At 38.0% G+C, this 24,267-nt stretch overlaps 3 protein-coding genes across 5 annotated transcripts; 1 reads left to right on the top strand and 2 right to left on the bottom strand.

Moving 5' to 3' along the window:
- Window positions 1–34: 34 nt before the first annotated feature.
- LOC106452995 (uncharacterized protein At3g06530-like) lies at window positions 35–11,544 on the top strand. 2 transcript variants are annotated; one of them, XM_048780085.1, is made up of 40 exons: window positions 35–415; window positions 508–721; window positions 799–894; window positions 977–1,094; window positions 1,191–1,364; window positions 1,456–1,626; window positions 1,799–1,854; window positions 1,948–2,037; window positions 2,122–2,273; window positions 2,361–2,443; window positions 2,527–2,655; window positions 2,741–2,809; window positions 2,906–3,074; window positions 3,468–3,607; window positions 3,692–3,778; window positions 3,869–4,063; window positions 4,245–4,437; window positions 4,581–4,678; window positions 4,781–4,924; window positions 5,031–5,187; window positions 5,345–5,478; window positions 5,570–5,648; window positions 5,728–5,890; window positions 5,997–6,072; window positions 6,179–6,349; window positions 6,449–6,517; window positions 6,599–6,703; window positions 6,813–6,902; window positions 7,122–7,336; window positions 7,443–7,650; window positions 7,725–7,907; window positions 8,028–8,123; window positions 8,220–8,287; window positions 8,374–8,731; window positions 8,871–9,086; window positions 9,297–9,947; window positions 10,036–10,445; window positions 10,524–10,758; window positions 10,850–11,020; window positions 11,094–11,544. In XM_048780085.1, exons 1-40 carry the CDS (start codon window positions 256–258, stop codon window positions 11,322–11,324), a joined length of 6,624 nt encoding a protein of 2,207 aa, XP_048636042.1. In that variant the 5' UTR covers window positions 35–255; the 3' UTR covers window positions 11,325–11,544. The 2 variants fall into 2 exon arrangements, with proteins under 2 accessions (XP_048636042.1, XP_048636041.1); XM_048780084.1 differs by having other exon boundaries at window positions 3,866–4,063.
- Window positions 11,545–11,602: 58 nt separating this feature from the next.
- On the bottom strand, window positions 11,603–14,640 carry LOC106452996 (rab escort protein 1-like). Its single transcript, XM_013895210.3, has 9 exons — window positions 13,703–14,640; window positions 13,137–13,259; window positions 12,961–13,060; window positions 12,838–12,876; window positions 12,512–12,764; window positions 12,350–12,425; window positions 12,064–12,259; window positions 11,901–11,984; window positions 11,603–11,804 (listed from the first exon to the last, which is right to left on the bottom strand). Exons 1-9 carry the CDS (start codon window positions 14,410–14,412, stop codon window positions 11,700–11,702), a joined length of 1,686 nt encoding a protein of 561 aa, XP_013750664.2. The 5' UTR covers window positions 14,413–14,640; the 3' UTR covers window positions 11,603–11,699.
- Window positions 14,641–16,960: 2,320 nt separating this feature from the next.
- LOC106452994 (protein REDUCED WALL ACETYLATION 2) lies at window positions 16,961–20,785 on the bottom strand. 2 transcript variants are annotated; one of them, XM_013895208.3, is made up of 16 exons: window positions 20,526–20,785; window positions 20,351–20,442; window positions 20,094–20,237; window positions 19,814–19,870; window positions 19,666–19,738; window positions 19,293–19,451; window positions 19,026–19,175; window positions 18,694–18,949; window positions 18,483–18,598; window positions 18,318–18,404; window positions 18,129–18,217; window positions 17,971–18,033; window positions 17,831–17,887; window positions 17,614–17,710; window positions 17,366–17,524; window positions 16,961–17,263 (listed from the first exon to the last, which is right to left on the bottom strand). In XM_013895208.3, the coding sequence occupies exons 1-16, from the start codon at window positions 20,556–20,558 to the stop codon at window positions 17,258–17,260; spliced, it is 1,638 nt and encodes a 545-aa protein (XP_013750662.2). In that variant the 5' UTR covers window positions 20,559–20,785; the 3' UTR covers window positions 16,961–17,257. The 2 variants fall into 2 exon arrangements, with proteins under 2 accessions (XP_013750662.2, XP_013750663.2); XM_013895209.3 differs by having other exon boundaries at window positions 20,094–20,234.
- Window positions 20,786–24,267: the final 3,482 nt, after the last annotated feature.

Genomic DNA, 24,267 nt, shown 5'->3' with positions numbered 1-24,267 from the left:
ACCCAAACGTTAACGGCAGACTAACGAAAGGTTTATTTTGTCACTTCTCGAAAGCTTGGAGTGGTTCTCAGACCTAAAAATAAAATCGTACCTCAAAACGTGATTTCGCAAAAACTCAGGGGCTTCCCTTCTTATTTCTCTTTATTTTAACGACAAAATAATCGTTAAACCCTAAACCTTAGTTGTTTCTTCTACGCCGCGACGCGAATCTCGCTCTCTCCCTCCTCTTTCTCTCTCAGACTCTGAAGAACAAGCATGAGCTCTTTGCTAGCGTCGCAGCTACAAGCCATCAAGGCGGTTGTTCAAGCCGATACAGAGCCATCGAAGAGACCTTACACACGCCCTTCGATTCTCTTCACTCCCAAAGAAGCAGCCGATTTCGATATCGAATCAATCTACAAGCTAGGGCTCAAAGGTTCGCTCTCGTTTTTTAGGGATTCTCTTATAGTGAATCGAATTGTCTTCAAAGGTTTGCTAATTGAATTGTCTTCTCTGTTAATTCTGCAGGTCTCGAAGTGCTTGGAAACAAGGATGAGCGGTTTAAGAACTTCGTAAGCGATTTGTTTAGTCATAAGAGTAGAGAAATCGATAGGGAGTTGCTTGGTAAGGAAGAGAATGCTAAGATTGATGCGTCAATCAGCTCGTACCTACGGCTGCTCTCTGGTTATCTTCAGTTTCGTGCTTCCTTGGAGACACTTGAGTATCTCATAAGAAGATACAAGTATGTGTTTCCTTCCTCTCTTTGACTTTCCTATAAATGTTTATAAAGATTTTGCTAAGTACTGGATTCTTCTACAGGGTTCATATATACAATGTAGAAGATGTGGTGCTATGTGCTTTGCCGTATCACGACACTCATGCCTTTGTCCGTATTGTTCAGCTGATCTCCACTGGGTGAGCAATGATTCCTTCATTCATTATTTCATTTGTTTATTGAAGTGTAAGCCAGCCCCTTATGCTCTCATTTGTGTTACAGCAACACCAAGTGGAAGTTTCTGGATGGGGTGAAAAATTCAGGTGCTCCACCTCCTAGATCGGTTATCGTTCAGCAGTGTATACGTGATACGCAGATCTTGGAGGCCTTGTGTGACTATGTAAGCAGCTGCTTTTTTTTATATATAATTTCCTTTAAAGGGTTTGTGTGAATCGTATATATTGACATGAACGTCTTATTTTGCTGGTTGTTGTAGGGATCTCGGACTAAGAAGTACCAGCCTTCGAAACCCGTAGTCAGCTTCACCACAGCTGTTGTCGTTGAGGTTCTTGGTTCTGTTGCAAAGGTTGATGGAGATATCGTGAAGCTGATTTTGCCGTTTGTCGACTCTGGTCTTCAATCTGCTGTGAAAGGATGTTTAGATCAGCAGGTTTGTGGAATCTGTCACATATTGTGATTAATTAACTTTTTGTTTTAGTCTGTGTGATTATTATGACATGTTCATTTTTTTTTCCTTCTAGGCTGGTGCGTTAATGGTTGTTGGTATGTTGGCTAACAGAGCCTCGCTAAATGATAATCTTATCAAACGCTTTATGAGGTCTATCATCGATGTTGCTCGTGAACATGCCAAAGAATCCTCTGATCCTCATTGGCTTCGGTTGTCGTTTATGGCATTGATTAATTTGGTTCAGGTACATGAACTTTTTGTTCTCAATTCTCATGAGCCTCTTAGTTTTGAAATCATGAATTTATAAACTTTTAGTTATGAGTTGAAACATATTTTCTATTGCTTACCGATCATTCTGCTCACAACTGGCCAGTGTTCGTCTTTTTGAACTAATTGTTTTGCTTGATCAACTACAGTTGCAGTCTGTGGATTTGATCCCCAAGAAAGCTTTGGACCTTTTGAAGGAAATAAGGTAGTCACATATTGACCGTATCCCCTTTTTGTCTATTTTATCAGTAAGTATTCTTATTATTATTTTTCCAACGAGGGTTTCAATTTTGTGTAGGGATATTTCTGGTGTTCTTCTAGGCTTGTCCAAAGAGTTCAACATCAAGAAGTTCCTGACAGTTTTACTAGATTCTCTTCTCCTTTACTGGTGTGTATTTGACACTGTTCGCCATTTTACAGTGTACCTATATCGTTAGTATTCATGTTTTAACCAACTATCTTCTTTTTGCAGTTCGTCTGATGATCAGTGCCTAGAAACTTTAATTTCAATAATCGATAGTGTTCCAGTTGAAAACTTGGTTGATCATTTGATCTCCAAGGTTTTCTCTACGTGTATGACACAATATCAGAAGAACAAAAGTGATTTAACATCTTCTACATCTGGTTAGTGAATTGTCAACTACCGTCTTCGAGTTTACTCTTATTCGCAGTTATCGTTTTATAATGACCTTGGTTGCAATTTGATTGTAGGGAGCTGGGCCAAGAAAATTCTTGCTGCTGTTAGTAAGAAGTATTCCGTTGAACTACGCGCAGCAGTACAAAAATTTATGGAGGTCTGTGATCCAACTCTCAGTGACGTGTTTTATGCCTTTTGTTAGTTATGTGTCCCTTATGAATAATAAAATTATTCCTTCAGGATACTAAAGGTCTGTCGAAGAAAGAAGATTTGAAGCTGGAGATGTTGTCTCGTATGCTGGATGGAAATTCAGACATGTCCCTGCCGTTCGTGGATTCAAAATTGTGGTTCCGGCTCCACCATCCCAAGGTATACTATAAATCTGATCTTAGTTTTGTGAAATTTCTTTCTATTTCCTTTTTGTGCAAGACTGAAGGCTTGATATGAATCATAGGCTGCTGTACGTTGTGCTGCGCTTTCTAGTCTAAACGGTGATCTCAAGCGTGATATATCTAAAGCAGAGGTATCTGTGTGGGGGTATTCCTTTCAAATATTATAACTTCTTACTACCCCTACTTGGCATCTGACTAGACTTCAAATTCTTTGCCACTGTCTACAGAACCTTGTCACAATTCAGGATGCTATTGTGCGTCAGCTTTGGGATGATGATCTGGCTGTTGTTCAGGCCGCCTTGTCTCTTGATCAGTTGCCGAATATAGTAACTTCCTCTAGTCTTCTGGATGCTTTACTTCATGTGGTGAAACGTTGTGTTGGGATTATCCAGTCAGGTGATTGAAAAATGCTCTCTTCTTTTCTTAACTTGGCTCAGTGTTGTCGTCTAGAGGTTTATTTGCATATCTGTAAATTGTTGATCTTCAGTATGTCATCTGAGAAATCGTTTTTGCTAGCAGTAATACGTTTATCAAATTCTAGTGTGCACTGTATTTCTGATATCAATGTGCTCAAGCCATGTACTTAATAGGGCGACGTTTCTTAATGTTGTGCATATTTTTAAACTTCTGAATGGGTTTTGGGAATGCCTGAAAGAAAAATCTGTGTAGTGTTGTTCTCATCCCGTTTCTTTTAATTTAGTTTAGTAAAATATATGTAATTGCTTCAAGAGTGCAAATTTCTAATATGTGCAATTAATTCATCTGGAATCAACTGTTTTTTTTTTGTAGGTTTAGCACAAAATGTTCAACTGGCAGCAGATGTCGTTGCTCTATCCCTCAAAATTGCTGTCTCAAGTTTCTGTAATCAACCAGAGACTACTGAGAAAGTCGCCTCTGCAATGTTCCCATTTCTTTTAGTTCTGCCGAAGGTTCTTTCTCGTTCTCCTTTTTAGACACTTATGGAAAAGACTATTTGAACTTAGGCTAATGGTTGTTATCATTTATGTAAATAGACTTTGAAGTTAAACCTAAATGTGCTGACATTGGGGAAGGATGTTAACTGGCCACTTTTCAAGAATCTTGGTGCTGATGACGGAATGGTAAATATGAGTCGTTAATCACAAATCTTCTTTTTTTTTGGTGTGAATATTATTATCATGTCATTTACGAACTTCTTTTTTTGGCAGAAGAAGCTCCCAATCATGTCAGGAAACATATCCTCGATAAGCATGGATATTATCAATAGTCTGGGGGAGGCACTTTCCTTGAAACCTGACGAACGTAGGATTGAGCTAATTGAGAGTTCTTGCAACTTTAAGCTCTCTGAAGTCTTGGAATCATGCAGCAATATCAAATTGACAGAACAGGAACGCAACAAGTTGCAGGTTCGTCACTATTTTCCTGTTTTTCATTAAAGAAAAAGTTCCAGTCCTGGGCATATTAACTATTACTCTTGTCTATTATTTGAGTACGTGAGGGGAATTTATTTTTGAAATACTGTTGTTCTTTGTTTCTAAGGTTTTATGAATACTCTTAATAACTTTTGAAATTATTATCTCATATCAGGAGGGACTTTTGATTCGCGAAAGTGTGTCTGCATTGAACATGGATGTCGTTAACAAGCTGGTGGAAGCATTTATTGTGCATCCTAGTGACGTTATCCAATGGCTTACTGTCACTTGCCATGAGGCACCGTTGGCAAAGACGCTGTTTTTTGTGGTGTTGATGCAGTCATTGCACAAGATGAGCTCTTCTTCTGGTAAAGTTCTGTTTCATTGTTTATGCATTAACTATATATGCTAATGGCTATGAGCTATCTATTTCGAAGTACTTTAATAGCTTTTGTCTCATATGATAAGTTATCAAGAGTTTATGTTCATGGCTGTTTTTTCTTTGATTTAGATCCTACTCAATTTTTGGATCTTTTCGAGCTTTGTTTTCCTGTTTTGAAGACCGAGTGGGAAGAACTTGACGTTGCAGTTGAGGTTTCTTTGAAAGAGGTATAGTGTTCTACTGGCTGATGTAGATTCATGTTTTTATAATTTAGGCTTGTTGCTTATTTTACCTTGTTAGTTTTTGATGTATTTGTGTATTACTTGCAGCTGTCGAAAAGCAACTGCCAAGAACTCTTATATCAACTTTCTGACACTTCTGATTTTACTGAACTGAATTCAAAGATTCTAATCTGCTTGTTTTGGAAGTTGGTCGAGTCATTCATAAAACTTGAACCGGCTCATGTCTCTTCGGTGGGTGATTTTCAACTTGATTGTTTATTATGTGGTTATATTAAATATCTTGGCATCTTGCTGCCAACCAGTAGAAATGCTCACAATTATATTTGTGCGACTTCAGGTTTTTAGCGAAAGGTTGTGTAGCGGACTTGAAGACTTGTTTATCTTTTTTGCAACAACCCGATCACAGCATGTTTTCAAAGAACACCTCCATTACCGTGTAAGAGAAGCCAAAGTTTGTCCCGTTTTGTTTCTCACTCGGCTCCTATCACGAGAAGGTTTGCACGGAAGCCTATATTTCCTCTACTTATAAACCTTTTAAGCATCTCTTTTTTTCAGATGTAATCGTTTTGAGCTCTTTTCTAGCATTCTCAGAGTTCTGGTTCTATTTTATTCCATCTCCTGTTTTCTCATGATGTTATCTTCTTCTTGCAGATGTTCCTCGCATGGTCAGAATTGAAAGTCTCAAATGCTTCTCGTATCTTTGCTCTAATGGAAATAGTGAATGGTCGAGTCAGATATTCTTTAGTTTTCCAGTACTTCTGGTTGCCATATCGAGTGATAATCAGGTGAGACCTGAAGTTTTGTGTTTTCTTTATTGTATGACTCTTTGCATTATCATCCCTTTCTTAAGCCCGTTTTGGTGCTTTCACTTTGAAGGACGTTAAAGTAGCTGCTATGAATTGCTTTGAGGCGCTCTACAACCTATGGTGTCGTGTCGACTCTAGCAATAAAAACGGTAAAACTTAGTTTGGCATCAGTTGATTATGTTTTATCCTAACGTTTGTTTTAATCCTTCTTCTGAAATTTAAAACCAGGGAGTGCTGCAATCTATAGTAGTTCTTTTGATGAACTGTTAGGAATGATTGTTCAACAAAGGAGGCTTATATTGTCGGACAATAAGTTTCTCCCATCCTACTTGACATCGTTGCTCAGTTCAACCCCTTATGACTTACTAGTGCCAGTTGACCTGCAGAAAAGGTATTTAGCTGAGTTGAACAGCTGTCTAATAACACATGTGTATATTAGTTCGTATACTTCGTTTGCTAACTCCCTTAGTGCCTATTTCCTTGTTTTTCAACTTCAGGTTTGATCAACCCACAAAAGAAAGCATTCTTTCGTTCATCTTATTGTGCGCGCAAGAACTTCCTGCTTATGGGAAGGTGTGTTTCTTTAATCTGTTTTCTGTTTCACTTCCTTCTGAAGTTCAAGTATGAAGTATCCTTATGATTTATGACACTTATTAAGTCTTACCTTTTCCTCCTACAGCTAAGAGTTATATCACTGCTAAAAGGTCTGGGCATCTCACTTCTGCATGGTGAAAATGTTAAGTTATTGTCTCAACTTCTAGACAAACGTAGTCAATACTACATTAAACTGGACAGAACTTCCCCTCCAATGTCAGACACTGAGGTCGATTTATTGTGCCTTCTTCTGGAGGTAAATTCACTTTAACTCCATTCCCGTCCTAGGAAAACTTACATGTTACCTTGTACCACAGTTATTAACTTTGCTTTTGATCTTCTCTCCCTGTGGCAGTGCTCCATGATGCGTTCAGCTTTGTTCAAAGGGCAGTCTCTTGATGATGATATATTGAACGCATTGAAAGTAAGTAAAGTTCATCGTCCCATATATTCCTTGCTTACTTGGATACTTTTTCGTTCCAGTCATAGATGTTTATTTTCTCAGATGGATCGTGGGGAATCAGAACATCCTGCTGTTATCTCCCCATGTCTCACTATTTTGGAAAAGTTAAGCAATCAATATTATGCTGAACTGAAGACAGAGGTTCAGGTCAGTCCTAATGGCTTAATTAAATATAACTGCAATATCCTACTATTGTACTCTTCATATATCTAATCAAATACCTTTTCTAACTCTCTTGATTGTTCTTTTTGAACAGATTCGTTTCTTCCTCAAGCTAGTGTCAATGTTTCGAAGTACAAATGGCAGAATACAAACTGCTGCTAAAGAAGCTGTCTTACGCCTGAAGGTATGCTCTCGCTTTCAATTTTTCTCTTATTCTTCCTTGACGTCCTTTTGTTTTCTCTTATTCTTCCTTGACGTCCTTTTGTCACTGTTTTCTTATACACTACATAAACCTATCTTCATCCAGTTTTACAGAACTTAATGGAAAAAAATAATTTATTTACCAAACAGTTTCTATGGGCTGATTTTCTTTATTTATATTGTATCTTCAATGCTATTGCAGATTTCTTGTTCAACTGTGATCCATACCCTCGATCATATCACTCAGCAGGATAATCTTGTTATTGATTCTTTGAACAAGAAGAAGAAACAGAAGAAATCAGTGTCATGTCCAGAAGAAGACGTAAATGGTGGGGAACTTCTAAGAGGAGAAAAGGCTCTCTGTTTCATTGCCTCGTTACTTGACATGCTGCTTCTAAAGAAAGATCAAGCTCACAGGTCTCTTGAATATATATATTCTTAGATTTGCATGTCTATTGTGAATTTTGGCATCGGAGACATTTTTGTTACGTGACTAATTTTGTTATAACTTATTCTTGCTTAGGGAGTCCCTTGTAGGGCCTTTGTTTAAGCTCCTAGGAAGATCTATGTCTGATGAATGGGTGAAGATTGCTTCGTCGGCTGAGGAAACCTCAGTTGAATTTCCTCAGGATGTTCGTGAGATAACTCATGCATCTATTTCTTCCATTCAAGAGACAGTGCTCTTACTCCTGAAAGATATATTTGATTCTCCGAATATCAATCCTTTGAAGGTATGCTTTAGATTTCTCTTATGATTGACGATATCTTTGCTTGTTTTCTTCTCTTAATTTACTTCTGATAGCAGGCTGACATAACAAATGAAATCGATGTCAAAATGCTGGTTGAGTTTGCTCATTCCTCAAATGATGTAGTCATAAGGAACTATATCTTCTCCCTCTTCACTTCAATAGTTAAAATTGTCCCAGATAGAGTTTTGGACCATATCATCAGCATACTTACACTTGTTGGCGAATCAACAGTGACACAGGTTTGTTAGTCCATAACCTTCTTAGTCATGTATCAATTTCATTTTGATCACTTGAACCCGGATATTTTTGATGGTGACTAAAATCTTCCCTTACAGCTGTTTCCTTACTTTTATATGTAGATTGATAGCCACTCGAAGTCTATCTTTGAGGAGTTTATATCATCGGTTATTCCATTTTGGCTGTCTAAGACTAAGAGTGAGGAGCAGTTGCTGGAGGTAACCTCTTCGTGATGTTCTTTTTTTCCTTAATGATGTACATCAAATGTTAAACCAATTGTGGACTGATATAACTTTACTAATTTGTCTTTTCAGATTTTCGTTAAAGTGTTACCTGATATTGTTGAGCATAGAAGGCGTTCTATTGTAGCTTACCTACTGGGGTAATGTGCAGATACATAAAATTGAATTTGAGGTTTTGTGTTTTTTTTTCTCTGAATATACTGATGACGATCCTTTATTTCTGCAGAGTTATTGGTGAACAAAATGGCCTGCCTTCTTTACTTGTCCTTTTGTTCAAGTCCCTAATTTCAAGGAAAGACTCAGCTTGGCTTGGTAATGTCCAGAATTCGGATAGTTTTATATCTGATATTAAGAGGGAGTGGGAGTATGCTTTTGCCGTGGAAATATGCGAACAATATACTTCTTCGACATGGCTCTCATCCCTGGTCATGCTTCTTCAGACTATCAGCAAAGACAGTTCTAGTAAAGAATGTTTATTTCAGATGCGGCTTGTCCTAGAATTTATGTTCGAGAAATTGCAAGACCCAGAATTTGCATTTGCAGTGTCACTTGAACCAAGAACTAATGTTTCAGTTGGCATTCAGGTAAAACCATCTTCGAACTTTTTTTTTAAGTTCAATTATTGTTTACTACATTTAATAAAAAAATTATAGTTTTTATCACCTTGTCTCTCCGTCTGTGTGCTTGTCCTTGTTTAGTAAATGCGTTTTGTTAAATTTTCAGCAAGAACTGCAGGAGCTTATGAAGGGTTGTATACTTCTCCTGCAAGCTGTTGATTCCACAAAGGAGAAAGATGTGACTTCTGCAGTTAGAAAAGAAATCAGAATGCGTATACATGATGTCCTGATGACTGTTACAGGAGTTATGGATCTGTCCATATATTTCAGAGTTGTTACTAGCTTGCTTCAGCAGCAGTCAGATCGTAATGGGACGAGAAAGGTATACATTATTACCGTTTATAATTTGTTTTGGTACTGCAGCAATAAATAGGAGTTTTATACGTGAGTGAACATATTTTCCAGCGTGTGTTCTATCTTTTGTTAGCATTTCCATGCGAATTCAGATCCGTTGAGACTTGATTACCTTAGTTTTTGTTGGGGTTTGGAGAGCTTGGCTTAATGACGTTCGTTGATATGCTATTGCGTGCAGGTACTTGGGCTTATAAGTGCGAGAGCTAAGGACTCCTCTACTTCTAAACCGAAACACAAGAAGAGGCTCCCCAATCAGAAAAGAGGAAATCCTTGGTTGAACCTGGATGAGGCGGCTGTTGAAGCTTTCGGGAAGATGTGCGAGGAAATCGTCAATGTAATTGTTGAGACAGATGAAGATTCAGATGTTCCAGCTAAACGAGCTGCCATTTCGACACTGGAAGTTTTGGCTAGCAGGCTTCCCTCTGGTCATCCGATCTTCAGCAAGTGTCTTGCATCTGTTGCTCAAGGCATCAGCTCAAAGAATCTGGGAGTTTCTTCAAGCTGTCTTCGTACCACCGGTGCGTTGATCAATGTTCTTGGACCAAAGGCGCTTGTTGAACTTCCACGCATAATGAAAAACTTGGTACAACAATCGAGCGAAGTATCATCTGCATCAACTGGAAACGCAACCGCCGAGGAACAGTTGCTTATGATGTCTGTTCTCGTCACTTTGGAAGCAGTGATTGAAAAACTTGGAGGTTTCCTGAACCCTCATCTTGGGGATATCATTAGACTCATGGTTCTGCATCGTGAATATGTTTCTGACTTCGACAAGAACCTTAAATCCAAAGCCAACGCCATTAGGCGACTCCTTACTGAAAAAATACCAGTGAGTTCTTCAAATAGCTACATGAATCTGATTATTATTATATTTTTTGCTTGTTTGATGATCTTAACAATGATAACCTTTCTTCCAGGTCCGCCTCACTCTGCAACCTCTTCTACGAATATACGATGAGGCTGTTAGTTCTGGCGATGCAAGTTTGGTGATTGCTTTCGATATGCTAGAAAATCTAGTTGCTAAAATGGACAGAGCATCTGTTGTTTGCAACCATGCAAAGATTTTCGACCAATGCTTAGCTGCCTTAGATATCCGACGCCAAAATCCAGCAACAATTCAGAACGTTGATGATGCGGAGAGAAGTGTAATCAATGCGACAGTTACACTCACAAAGAAGCTAACCGAGTCTGAGTTCAAACCCCTCTTTATCAGGAGTATCGATTGGGCAGAGTCAGAGATTGTAGATGGATCTGGGAATGAAAACAAGAGCGTCGACAGATCTATCTCTTTCTATGGTTTGGTGAATAGACTCTGCAAGGCTCACACGTGAGTAAAACAATCACGTCCTTTACATAAGCTTCTGGAATATCTTGGAAACTAACTTTTTCTTGTTGTGGAATGAAGGTCGATCTTTGTACCATATTTCAAATTCATGCTTGATGGTATTGTATCGCATCTCACCAGTGCTGCCGGAGCATCAGTTTCAACAAGGAAGAAAAAAAAAGCCAAAATTCAGGAAACGGATGATACTCTACCACCAAAAAGCTGGCATCTTAGGGCGTTGGTGCTTTCTTGTTTGAATAACTGCTTTTTGCATGATATTGGAAGCTTGAAGTTTCTCGATGCAAATAACTTCCAGGTCACTTATCTATAACCTTTTATGTCTTCTTGGATCAAACGTTTATCTCTGGGATATTTAGACTGATACAAAACTGTATTCTTACCCACAGGTGCTATTGAAGCCTATAGTATCACAGCTTGTTGTTGAACCTCCATCTGGTTTAAAGGAGCTTCCAAATGTACCATCTGTAGAAGAGGTTGATGAGTTGCTAGTTACATGCGTCGGTCAAATGGCCGTAGCCTCGGGTTCTGATCTCCTCTGGAAACCACTGAACCACGAGGTACGTAGACAACATTATCTTGTCTCAGCTTAATTTATGTGAATATTTGTCTTAAAAATTCATATTTGGTCAGGTGCTAATGCAAACAAGGAGTGAGAAGCTGCGTGCGAGGTTGTTGAGTTTGAGGAGCGTGAAACAGATGATGGATAATCTGAAAGAAGAGTACCTTGTGTTGCTCGCTGAAACCATTCCATTCTTGGGTGAACTACTGGAAGACGTTGATCTGTCTGTCAAATCTTTGTCTCAAGATATCATCACAAAGTTGGAAGTGATGAGTGGTGAAGATCTGGCCCAACACCTCTGAGAAAACAGTGATTGATACAAAATCTTATGTTCCCCAGTTTTGATGTCTTTTGTCTGTGTTGGTAAACTACGTTTAAAATTTTGTTGATCATGAGCAAAACAGATTTTTATTTGGTCATTTAGACTTTTATACAAGACGCGTCTTTGGTCACTTAGATTTGAAGAAATTTTAGTATTTATATTTAAATCTTTTATATGAAATGAAAGATATTATTATTAAAGCCTACACGAAAATTAAAATATTTGTTGTGTATTCGTTGTATTGGAAAATAAATGCTGTAAGAGAGAAACGTCTTTTTATATGAAAATACATGTCCACACACAAAACTGTTAAAAATACACTGAACGTATTTTATGAGAGATATCACATGGTTCATCAAGCTTCTATTTCAACACCACCATCGTTTTCCTCCTCTGTTGTGTTGTCCGGCGAAGTTTCTTCTTTAAACAATTCTTCACTCCCCATGAGTTGCTCATATAGCTACCAAATCCAAGACGTGTTACGTAACATTAGCAAAATGTCATACAAAACTTGTTGAGACTTGAGAGCTGTGTCGAGTAAGGAGCATTTACTAACCTTCACGGCTGATTCCACAAGCTCATTGTAGCTCAAATTTCCATCTGGACTAGCTGCTGAACTGATACTGCCTCCAAATTCACCCTGATCCAAAATCAAACTTTGAGTTAGTGATATGACATTACCATGGTTGAAATTTTTAAGTCATGATCACATTCCACACCTTGACCATCGCTTGCACGTACAGTGCTCTCCAGAGCACAACAGGTTTTGCTGCTTCAGCAGTGTCGTTCTCGACAGCTGAATCGCTTTGGAGATTCTCAGGAACCTGCGGTTTAATGAGAGTACTCATGGCAGATAACAGTGCAGCTTTCCCTTGATCATCGTTTTCACACACAGTTGAAAAATATAAAACATGCCTGCAGCAGCAAATGTGTGACTCAGAGAAGTAAATGGAAAGAAACAGAACGAAAATCTGAAGAATCATCTTTGACTAAACCACAACTTACATGTCAGCTGGACAAACCGCTAAACCACTACCAAGCTGCAGAACCCGAATCGCAGCTAACTGTTCAGGAAACAAAGCTAAGAGGAAAAAAAAAAATTTCCAATAAGAAACTGGCGATATCATAAAACAACTAACTAGTAAATCTTCAAAAAAAAAATCTTACATTTAGGTGGATATACGACAAGAGCGTTTGATATATCAGCTTTCACAGAACCTCTAATGATACAAATTCCTCTAGCTATTTTCCCCTCGCTGCTTATCGACTTTGGGACAAGAACACGAAGAGTTTCTTTCTGCTGATCAGTCAATGACGACATTGACTCCGATCCAACAGTAATACATGGGTCAAGAATCAACTTTTGGCTGAATATCTCTTGACCCGTAGCTAGTCTAACCCCTTTGTAACCCCCAGTTTCCTGCAACAATAATCAGCTGTTAAGCAAACGAACTAAACATATCTTAGGCTACAACAACAATCAACTCACTTGCCTTGTCTAAAAGCAGAGCAGTAATAGGCATCCGGAGAACCTGAGCATGCAATGAAAAACCAGATAACTAACAAATACCATAGCAACACCACTATATAATCCCACCAATCGTTCCAAAACGTACATAGATGCATCCTTTGACAGCGGCTCTACGGCAAAAGGCTTGTGGAAGCTCTCCTTGTCCATAAATAGGATATATCAACGCCCCAAGTGCGTTTGAAAATCTGTAAGTAAAAGCATTCAAAAAGTTTAGTGTGACACCAACTAAATGAATATAAAAGAGCCAAAACTATGAATGACCTGCCAATAGATGTAATGTACAAAGCCAATCGAGCTATCCCCTCTCTAGTCTTGAGTAAATCTCCACAAGCTTCCACATTGTCTTGATCATAGTCTACCATCGCAATGCCATACAAGATGATCCTACACAGAAGAAAATACAAAAAAAAGCCTTATCATCTCAAAAGACAAGTTCTTAGAGAAACAAAAGCTCCAAGTAACAGATTTGTTTATAGAAACATTTACTAAATCGTCTACAGCCCTCAAAATCAAAATCGTCAATATAAATTACATAAGTCTCTAAAATTATTAAAAATAATTTAAAGAAACATTTACAAAATCGTCTACATCCCTCAAAATCGTCTACAGCCCTCAAAATCGTCAATATAAATTACATAACTCTCTAAAATTATTAAAAATAATTTACTAAATCGTCTACAGTCCTCAAAATCGTCAATATAAATTACATAAGTCTCTAAAATTATTAAAAATAATTTAAGGAAATTGTTACTAAATCGTCTACAACCCTCAAAATCTCATGACCGGCCCTGCAAAAAGCTATAAAGAATACGAAAAGGAAGCTATACGATTTGATTTTGGGAGGCAAAGGCATCTTAGCCAAGAAGTCAACAAACGGAGACTCCATATCTTCCTCAGCAATCTTAACCGCCCCCTCATCGCTCTCCGTGGAGGAAGCAGCAGCAGCAGCCAAGTGAGCTTGAACAAGCTTAAAGAACTTCATCAACTGCTTCTTCTCCATCAGACCCAAACTCTTATCCTTGAATATCGCCGCTCTCGAGTCCGGGACGCTCCTCAGCTCTCCGCTCGAGTCCCCGACGAAGCTCGCGTCGACGCTCTTGAACTCCACGTAGTTGTTAGATCCCGACTTCAGCATTAGGTTGATCGACTCGTCGGCGCAGAAGAGAACCCTAGGACCGCACAAGTCGACGTTGAACTTCCTGGAGTGGCGTTCGTCGAGGATCGAGGAGTCGAAGGTCGCGATCTCGACGGAGGAGTATAAGGATCGGGTGGCGAGATCGACGGAGAGGAAGTCGGGAGTGTCTGACGGCGGCGGCGGAGGAGGAGAGAGGGAGTTTGAGTGGAGGAAGGAAGTGAGATCGGGGAGGGAGAGGGATGCGGAGTGGGAGCCGTAGAAGGGGTTGGGATCGAGGTGGAGAACGGAGGTGCCGGAGGAGGAAGCGGCGGCGGAGAGGATGGATTCGGAGACTCCGGTGCCGACGATGATGAGGTCGTAGGTGGTGGGATCGAGCGGCGGATATGGAGGGAGGTCGCTCATGGTGTGAGATTCGAACTGATGACTTGGATGATTGGAAAATGGTGAGACTTGAGATTTGCGGCTACCTTTTATATGTAAATTAAAAATTGTACTGTATTTGTGTATAACAATTATAAATTAGAGTATTTAGGTGAAATATAATCAATTGGTCATTTGAGATTGGAGATTATTATGATGTAATTATATTTGTGTAATATTTAGAAATTAAAGGCTTTTATTTTGAATAAAATCAATTGGTCATTTGAGTATTTAGGTGAAATATAATCAATCGGTCATTTGAGATTGGAGATTATTATGATGTAATTATATTTGTGTAATATTTAGAAATTAAAGGCTTTTATTTTGAATAAAATCAATTGGTCATGAGAATAATGTTCATTATTCATTATTCAAAAAAAAAATTGGTTTTTGAATCTCAGAAAAACCGATTAGAAGTTTACAAAAAATTTCAAGTGCATAGAAGATATGACGGTTAAGAGTGATACAATATGTAAATTTCATAAGGCATGTAAGAATGTAGAATGGTCTTTTTAATGTTTCTTATAATTTACAATATCATAATTAATTAGCTTTATGAAAAATGAGAATGAATATTAGTGTGATGTTATCCCTTTCTTATTAATAGAGAATCATTTTTTAAAACTACCCTTTATTTTGTATTTTATTTACAAGACTGCCCATTTTGATGATGTGTCATGCTTACAATTATTTTCAGCCAAGTTATTTGAATGCTCTTTCATTACTAGAAAATTTACATCAAATGCCATTGGCTTAAATATTTCGTCCGACGTGATTTAAATAATATCCATATTGTCCTACAATCACTTTTACACACCGACAATTTGTTGGAACGTACCAACTCGGTTCTCTATTTATTTCACCACTTTCAAGCTAACCAACTCGGTTCTCACTTTATTTGATCCCACCGATACCATTTTCAACTATAAAGATTGTTCTGTGTTAATTTATTGGAACATACCAACTCGGTTCTCTATTTACTTCACAGACCAACACCATTGTCAGCTAATGTTGATTCCTTGCATCCCAAACTACCTTTGTCTACAAAAAGACAAATTTGTTCTATTGTTCTATCAAATGGTTATCATGTGCCAGAGCTCCAACATTCAATCTTCGACTATTTCAGCCATTTATATTTGGAGTAGAAGCTAAAACAATTGATGCATTACTATGGTGATAAATGGTTATTCCAGGCATTATAGATTTCCAGCCAGCACCGAAGGTGTAACTAAATATATCACCATCTGTTTCAGCCTTTCGTTTGATCAATAACATCTCTAATACAACAATTGGTTTAATCCGTCGGAACAAAAACAAATTACCTTGCGGTTTACTTATATCAATTTGACCCGATGTTTTTAATTTGGTTTTCAATTTTTAAGAGTCGTCTACATTAGTTGTCCTTGAACTTTTATGTGATAATAATAATGGGTACATACATGACTTATGGGATATGGTATACAGGTGATTCGTATATGGCTGACAAAAAAGGAAACATGTATAAATGTAAAAAAAATTGGGTACATGCGTGATCTATGGGATGTGTAATTAATTTGCTCTTAATTTGGAATATTCCAAAATCTCAATAAAAGGAATGCAAAATGAATAATAATGATCACACATTATAGGGGATTTGTTAGTTTCACAGTAAAAGGAACGTTAATAATAAGGACAAAACTTGGTTCCCAAGCTCGATTTTATTCATGAGCTAATGTGGGATGTATCTTAAGATTTAATTGCATCCTCATTAGATATTTTTGACTAAATGAAAGTTTCCTATAATGTAAGAGTGAATTATGAATCATTTATTCTGAAATTTTCTCATTTTTATATTCAGAGATCCTCCGTATCTTTGACTTGGCGATAACACATAGCTTTTGCATCAAGGCTTAGGAGTACTATATAAACTAGGGTTTGTTCTCAAACGAAACAATCATTCTTCGAACTATCTACTCAGCTTCAGATTTAAAGCAAAAAAAATGTCGTCTCCATATTAATTTAAAAATCGGGTTTGTCAATTGTTTGTTGTCTTGATATGGCCCATAAGTATCTTATTTACTAATTTTAAGTTAACCCAATCTGTATTTTTTATAGGGGATTTCCATTTTATTAAATAAAAAATTAATGTTAGCATTCCAAATTCTTACACTAAATTTTGATTATATTCAAATCTTAATCATCTATAAGTTAATAAAAGAAAATAGAAAATACTTTTATTAGTATGACTTTAAAATATCCAAATAAATTGGCCTCATAAGAAATTCTAATTTTTGATACACAATTCTCCATCCAATGTATAGATGATTACATAAACAACCCAAAGTTATATATAAATGTTAACTTTGTCAAAACCATATGTTTTATATTTTAATTTTATAAACTCATCCTGCGAAAGTCGCAGGTCTTATCCTAGTGTTTAGAGATTAGATGCGTATCTAAATAGAGGGACATTAATGTGATGTTATGTTTATGGATTTTTTAATTATTAACTTTGGTCCAAAGCCTAAACAAACCTTGTAAATCACAAAGCTAGAGGATGCGACTATTTATTATCAACTGATTTTGAGAAATGGTAATACAAATTAACATATATCGGTGAACAAAACATAGATAAACAAAGACAGAACAGCTTGACCTTGTTCATAAACAAATAAATATACAGACAAATGACATTTGTGCCAACATTGCATGCATCACTACCTCTAATATCTTTCCATCTTCTTCGTATATCTACCACATTGCGTGATTCTTTAACTCCCCTGCAAATTGATATGAAATTCCCATTCAATTAATATCCAATTTGGTTCGGTTCAGACATGCTTCACTTTCACACCTGTTGTTTCACATGAAATAATAATAATAACGTGAGATGACACAGCTCAAGCATAATGTCTTTCTTTCACACAAAAACAGAGAGATAAAAAATTTGACTAACCAATTTTTGGGGGATTTGGACGACAACAAACGAGAAAAAGTAGAGGCAAGTGCAGATTATGATTGCCGAGATGGTGTTGTAGACAAGGCGCTTGTCGTCTTTGGTTGGTATGAAAGCTGTTTTCAATGTGTTTGTCAGCTCAAAGAGCCTATAAGAGACCTGAAACAGAGCAAACCAAACGCCAATCAGTTTCTTTTTATTTTGGCTTTCAATTTATTTGTGAATCAGTTGTAACAGAGTTTGCTTACAGCGACGTAAATGGAAGTTGTGAGCATGAAGTTCAACAATGGGTATTCAGGGATCAGAGAAAGTAGCAATTTGGGCTGACCATCAGGAACTCCAGATCTGTGGATTCATAAATTTCATATCTCAATGACTCAAAGACTAATATTAAGAGCTTATGGTATTGCGTTCTCAACCACTAAGCTACAATTGAGGACATTGACAAGATGAAGGGTGACATACCTGAGCCATATATGAAACTGGGAGATATATGTCTCCAGTGTTATCTTCCCAAGCCACCTGAAAATTCACAAACAAAATTTTGTTTTTTTTCCAGGAAATAAGAGGACCAATATATCTACTGATTAAAACACTGTTCTTACGCCAGAAGGGTCAAACTGTAGCCGCGGAAAGACTGGGTGATGTTCCGGAGACAGATATAAACACTGACAGAAAATCAACACGAAATGATACACAAGTTAAAAACTTTGTTTTGAAAAGAATCATGCATAGAGAAGCTTTTGAGAGTGAAGTGAAATACGTTATTGGAATCCAAGAGGTGTAAGGATGATATTTGTTGTAAGTATACTTATCCAGCTTGTATATGTACTCGAACCAAAAATATCCCACCTAAAAGTTTCATAGTAACAAAGATACAGATTAGCTGGAAGAATAATATGTAAGGCTTCTTTAACTTGGAACAAAGTGAAAAATGATAAACTTGTTATACCGTTATTGCTATCAGTGCCACAGTTGTTTTGATAGCCATCCTGATCTTTATCTCAGCTTCCTCCAGTTTATCCATCCAACTCTCAACCTATAAGGTACATTAGTGTTTCTCATTAAGCTAAAGTTGATGCGATGTGAAGTTCAAGTGTGAGTATTGGGAACTTACAGTTGGGTGGTAGTATGCATAGAGCATCCCGATTATCCATATGTACCGGTCAAGGCCCGAGCGAAAATGCCACTCATGCAAGAGGGGAAGCTGCCGTTTTGAGGGGTCATTGTAGCCTGCAATTGTTTTCAAAGTTTTTGTATTTTCAAACAGTCGTCTCGTGAACATATTTATTTTTCATGAAAAAACAAAGATTTGACTCTTCACTAACCCAATAGGAACGTAAACGGACTCCAAATCCATTCAAAAACGCCGGGAATCTCCCATACGATGATCACAACAACGAAGCAGGCAACAATTTTGGCAGCTATGACTGAACCATTCTCATTATATTTGTTCATGATACCAAGTGCTCCGTAGACCATCAGAGTAAAGAGAGTGTGCATTGGGCATATGTAGTATAGCATGTAATTGTTGTTGAGGACTATACAGGAGAATATGACCAGGAAATTTAGCCGCCACATCATCTGTTTAGGACAAGAGTATATGTTAATATTTAGAAGCTAGAAATAAGAAAAGAAACAGGGAGGCCATAGCTGTTACCTGTGCAAACCTTGCGAGGCTAAAGTCCTTGCGAATGTAATAATAAGAAAAATTCCCAAATCCAGTCATCCACACATAACAAGCAATGAACACACGGATAGCATTGTAGTACTCCGCAGCAGCAAAGTAGTGGTACATCAAAAACAGGACCTACAACACCATGAAAAGAGAACTATGATGAGGTAACAGCAAGTGAAAATTAAGCAATGAGGATTAAAAGCTTCTTTGAAAACCGAAGCTGATGCATCAACAGAGAGAGTCACAAACCTGCATCCAGCCTTTCCACTCCTCGGTTTGATGCCTATTCAAGTACATGATGGATTTTCCATTGAATGCTGATTTATCATTATGTATCGTGAAAGAGGTTATGGCTGAAACGATGATTAGAAGGAAGTAAAGGAACAGAAAGAGATCCCGGTTGTAACTCTGTATCAAAAAGATAAACAGTGTAAGACACTCAGACACGTAGAAGCATGAACATGATTATTCATACAGCTCACAACTTTATGAAGTTTAAATCTTTCCACATAACATTAGACCAACTTGAATAATAACAAAACAATGTAGAGCCTGTGTAACTAGATAAACCTTTCCAGAATCTACTAATCAGATTAAAAGATAAAATATCATCATCACCCACCTTCTTTGATGAACTGAAGACATCAGTACGGTCACATAAATAAAAGTATCCCATAAGCACAACAAACTCGATTCTGCATAGAAACCAATATAAGTTTAAGACAAAACTGGACCTTTTGAACATACAAAACTTCACTCCAAATACTCACATTGCTCTCAACGTCAGCCTGTTCTCAACCAAGAAAGACTCATCCAAGAGCACAAACCTGCGTAAAAACCGGAATAAGCATAAAAAAAAATCAACAGCAGAGCTCACTAGATGCTCGGAACATCTCCAACCACACTATCTCCAACCACACTGCAAAATTTACTACGAAATGGAGTGAATTATTATTATTATTTCTTTTCTTAAATGGAGTGGATTATGTAGTTGTCCATATATGCACTAATGCATTTATTTATTTATTCACAACTGCCTAAATACTGAACCTGATGAGGGGAGAATGTACGGAGGAGCCCTTGGCTTTGGTAGAAGGTGACTGAAGACCACCTCCATCTTCTATCAAAAGAGCTTTATCATCTTCTTTAACAAAATCTTTCACAATCTCCACCAAGTTGACATCAGAGTGCCTACTTAACATTAACAACAAAAACAAAAAGTGAAAAATCAAAAAGCAAAAAGTAAAAAGTAAAAAAAAAACTCCATTATCACTGATAACAAAACGATTCGTATCAAAGCAACGTACGCTTTGGCGGAGACTGAGTGTTTAGCATAGTGAAGATACTCGGCGTAAAGCCACGCAACGATCACAGGCACGATCCCGAGCACCACCGACATCTGCAATTTCACGAAACTAAATCAAGCAGAAGTTCTAATTTCAAACGAAGGAAAGCTTAAAGCAATAGTAAGAGACGACGTACTAGCCCAGGCGTAACGGAGCTTGATATCGCCATCTCCGATAATCAGAGAAAGAACGAAGAACCAAAGCGCGATAATCTCAGATTTTTCAAATTTGAACTTTGGGGTGATTGGCTCCAGAGCCAGATCTGGTAGCAGATCGAGAAGACTGGATCAGAGAATATATATAATCCTCTCTCTCACACTCGTCCTTTGTATAGTTAGTTACACGAACAGTGAAGTGTGTATTTTGCTTGAGATTTGAGCAGTTAGTTATATAGTAAGCTCTCTCTCTCTCTCTATACATTAATAATAATAAAAATTACTAACCGACAAATTTTTATTGAAGAAATTAAACCAAACGAAAATAAAAAAACATTTTTGGGTTTATTATCCTCTTCTATCAAATCGAGGGGCCAAGAACTTTGCATGGATACAAATATAGATTTGTCCGTTAATGTGAGATTCTAAATATCAAAGGAAAACGTGTTAGAATGATTGGTGTTGTGAATGGAAGGAGCCAAGATTATACAACTAAATAGTATTTTGTTTTACTCGCGCAATAAATTGTACATTATGATTTTCAAGAACATCTTCCAGTATATGTAGAAAGAGATGTCTGTGGAGGAGAGTTTTGAGTTATGAGGATTATGAAAATTATTTTTGTGTGATATGTAAGGTTTCAAACCTTATCTCATTGCAATCAAAAGATTTAAAATGACAGGATTTTGGATCATATGATGCTCAAACGGTGAAGAAGAGTCTGTATGTAACGAACCACCACCGTATCTAATAACTTATAATAAGTCTTTTTTGGTCTTTCTTCTATACCAAACTAAGTTTAATGTAATTATGAGTGTGTGTGTGTGTGTGTATTCAATAGTCGGCAGATTACTTTATTGAGAAGAAGGATTTGTAGTCTACTGGTATGTTTTCTGTAGATAAGATCAGTTGTGAAGTATAGTTTATATCTAATCATAATTTAAAAAAAAAAACCACATGCAACCAATTAACGTACGAATAATATGAACCAAAAATTTAGTGGTAATTAAGTTTTGACAAACGTGGATTATTAATCCTTGACTCCTTGTATATGAAACAGGAAATATTTGTGTCTGTGTTTTTTTTTTTAACGGCAAACGGCTATTCTATTACTCAAACTTGAGGTGGTCTGGGAAGCCAGACCGGAATAGAACAACCAATAAAACATAAGGATCTATGAAAAGAACGTGCATTCCTAGCTAACGAATCCGCAATCTCATTCTGCGTCCTTGGAACGTAGCTTATCTTGAAGTCCGGAAAACATAACCGAAGAGTTTGAACGATTTCCAACTCAGTTGAGAAGTTGGGCCAATCTTGTGGCTGCTCTATCATTGCAATCAGGTCCTTGCAGTCCGTCCCAAACCTCTGACAGGTCGAGTGTTGTAGCATACTCTCCATGGCCCACTTTAGCGCCTCCAGCTCCGAATGTAGTGCTGTCTCCCGCCTCCGCAGATTCCTTGACCCCATGAGCTGTATCTTTCCCAAAGTATCTTTCCAAACCCATCCCATTCCACTAAACTGCGCTGTGGAGGTCCATGAACCATCCACCATACAAATATTACTCAAGCTTAAGACTTGTGTTTCTTCATTATTCTGTACATTTGGCAGATTTGGTACATTTTCTCTTGCATTATACCACGCTTGACACTCTCCCTCTGCATACCTAACTAGCTCCAATGGATCTCTGTCTATACCTCGAAACAGTTTATCATTCCTAGCTTTCCAGATATACCAAATTATCCAAGGATAAGGATCTCTATCATCCTCGGGCTCCAGAATACTATTCTTTCTCCAAAAAAGAAAATCCATATTAGCATAAATACTTGGTATCGGAAAGATTTCAGCACTCGTCGGGGTTGATGATAACACCCATGCTTGTAAGGCCGGAGGGCACTCGAAGATAGCATGAGTAACAGTCTCTTCTGGTGCTCCACATCTTGGGCAGTAATTGTCGCAGCGCATATTACGTCTTACCAGATTCCTTGTTACAGCCACCTGTCCAGATATTAATTGCCATATAAGATGGCATATCTTTTGTGGCGCATTCACCTTCCAAGCAAAGGCTTGAAGTTTTGTAATGCTGGGTTGTAGAATTTCTAAGTCCTCCTCATCTCTCATCAAGTTTGTAGCAACCCAATATCCCGACTTAACAGTGTATTGTCCATTCTTCGTGTAACTCCAGCAAAATGTGTCCCGTCGATGAGTAGGGCTTATGGCCAAACTCAGGATCATCAGGATATCCTCTTCATCAACATATTGTTCCAGTATTCGAACATCCCATTCCTTTGTAGCAGGATTGATAAGGCTACTTACGATCATCTTTGGGTTTACTGCTGGAGCCCGGGCCCGAGCCGGCCTAGCTGGCGTCGAAGGAATCCAATGATCCTCCCACACATTAACCTCGTACCCTGAATGCACTTTGCTTCTGATGCCCAAAAGTAACAGCTTCCTCGCAGCAGTTATACTTGTCCAAACATACGATGGGTTATCCACTGCACCCATTCGCAACGGCGAACTCAAACGGTAATATCTTCCCCGTAAAACTCTTGCTACAAGTGAATCCGGAAATTGAACCAGGCGCCATAGCTGTTTAGCTAGCAGAGCTAAATTAAATTCATGGATCATACGGAACCCAATTCCTCCCTCTTCTCTAGGTGCACACATCTTCCCCCATTTTTCCCAATGTATTCCTCTTTTCGGAGGATTCGAACTCCACCAGAACTGTGCAATGGCACTTGCTAGGTTCTCACATATCTCCAAAGGAAGAAGAAAGCTGGACATGACATAGGTCGGAAGGGCTAGCAATATTGATTTAATCAAAACCTCCTTCCCTCCCTTCGATAACCATCTACCCGTCCAGCCATTCACTCTGTGTAAGAGCTTATCCTTTAAGAAAGCAAAAAGTTTGCACTTTGATCCACTGATGTCCTCTGGGATTCCTAAGTATGAGCCCATCCCACCTTCATTTTGTATACCCAGAGTATCCTTGATCTGTTGCCTATCGTTCGCTGGAACCCTTTTACCAAAGAGTAACGAGGATTTGTCAAAATTAATACGTTGACCTGATGCTTTCTCATATTTCCTTACTACTTTCATAACTTCTTCACATTCACGGGGCTCCGCCTTACAAAAGAAAAGGCTATCATCAGCAAAGAGAAGGTGAGATACCGAGGGGCAAGCACGAGCGGCTCGCATCCCCGTTATCTTCCCTTGATTCTCTGCTTGATTAAGAAGGCTAACGAGCGCTTCCGTGCATAGAATAAATATGAAAGGAGACAAAGGATCTCCTTGTCTTAAACCTCGTCCAGGGACAATGTTTCCCCTCGGATCTCCATTCATGAGGACTTTATACGTGACCGAAGTAATACATCGCATAATCCATTCGATCCACAATTCTGAAAAACCCATCTTTCTCATGACTGCCTCAATGAATGACCACTCCATTCTATCATATGCTTTGCTCATATCAGTTTTTATGGCCATTCGTTTAACCCTTCCTCCCGGTTTATTTCTCAGAGCGTGAAACATCTCCTGAGCTATCATGATGTTATCTGTGATCTGTCTACCAGCAACGAAGGCTGACTGAGTCTCTGATATCCGCTGTGGAAGAACCTTCCGCAATCTTTGGCATAAGACCTTAGATATTATCTTATAGCTGACATTACATAGACTAATAGGTCTGAACTTTGTCATCTCATTCGGCTTTGTTGTTTTAGGAATCAA

This window comes from Brassica napus, chromosome A5 (assembly GCF_020379485.1).
Source record: "Brassica napus cultivar Da-Ae chromosome A5, Da-Ae, whole genome shotgun sequence".
Classification (NCBI taxonomy): domain Eukaryota; kingdom Viridiplantae; phylum Streptophyta; class Magnoliopsida; order Brassicales; family Brassicaceae; genus Brassica; species Brassica napus.
This window is presented reverse-complemented; position numbering and strand designations above follow the sequence as displayed.

Excerpts from the sequence above, each read along its gene's own strand:
- LOC106452995 (XM_048780084.1), top strand. The coding sequence starts at position 256 with ATGAGCTCTTTGCTAGCGTCGCAGCTACAAGCCATCAAGGCGGTTGTT. Across the intron at positions 3,779-3,865 it reads TTGGTGCTGATGACGGAATG|AAGAAGCTCCCAATCATGTC; the intron begins GTAAATATGAGT and ends TTTTTTTGGCAG. Across the intron at positions 5,188-5,344 it reads TCGGCTCCTATCACGAGAAG|ATGTTCCTCGCATGGTCAGA; the intron begins GTTTGCACGGAA and ends TTCTTCTTGCAG.
- LOC106452996 (XM_013895210.3), bottom strand. The coding sequence starts at position 14,412 with ATGAGCGACCTCCCTCCATATCCGCCGCTCGATCCCACCACCTACGAC. Across the intron at positions 13,061-13,136 it reads TACATTACATCTATTGGCAG|ATTTTCAAACGCACTTGGGG; the intron begins GTCATTCATAGT and ends TTTTACTTACAG. Across the intron at positions 11,985-12,063 it reads ACGTGCAAGCGATGGTCAAG|GGTGAATTTGGAGGCAGTAT; the intron begins GTGTGGAATGTG and ends ATTTTGGATCAG.
- LOC106452994 (XM_013895208.3), bottom strand. The coding sequence starts at position 20,558 with ATGGCGATATCAAGCTCCGTTACGCCTGGGCTA. Across the intron at positions 19,871-20,093 it reads GTACATTCTCCCCTCATCAG|GTTTGTGCTCTTGGATGAGT; the intron begins GTTCAGTATTTA and ends GTTTTTACGCAG. Across the intron at positions 18,218-18,317 it reads TGGCACTGATAGCAATAACG|GTGGGATATTTTTGGTTCGA; the intron begins GTATAACAAGTT and ends TGAAACTTTTAG.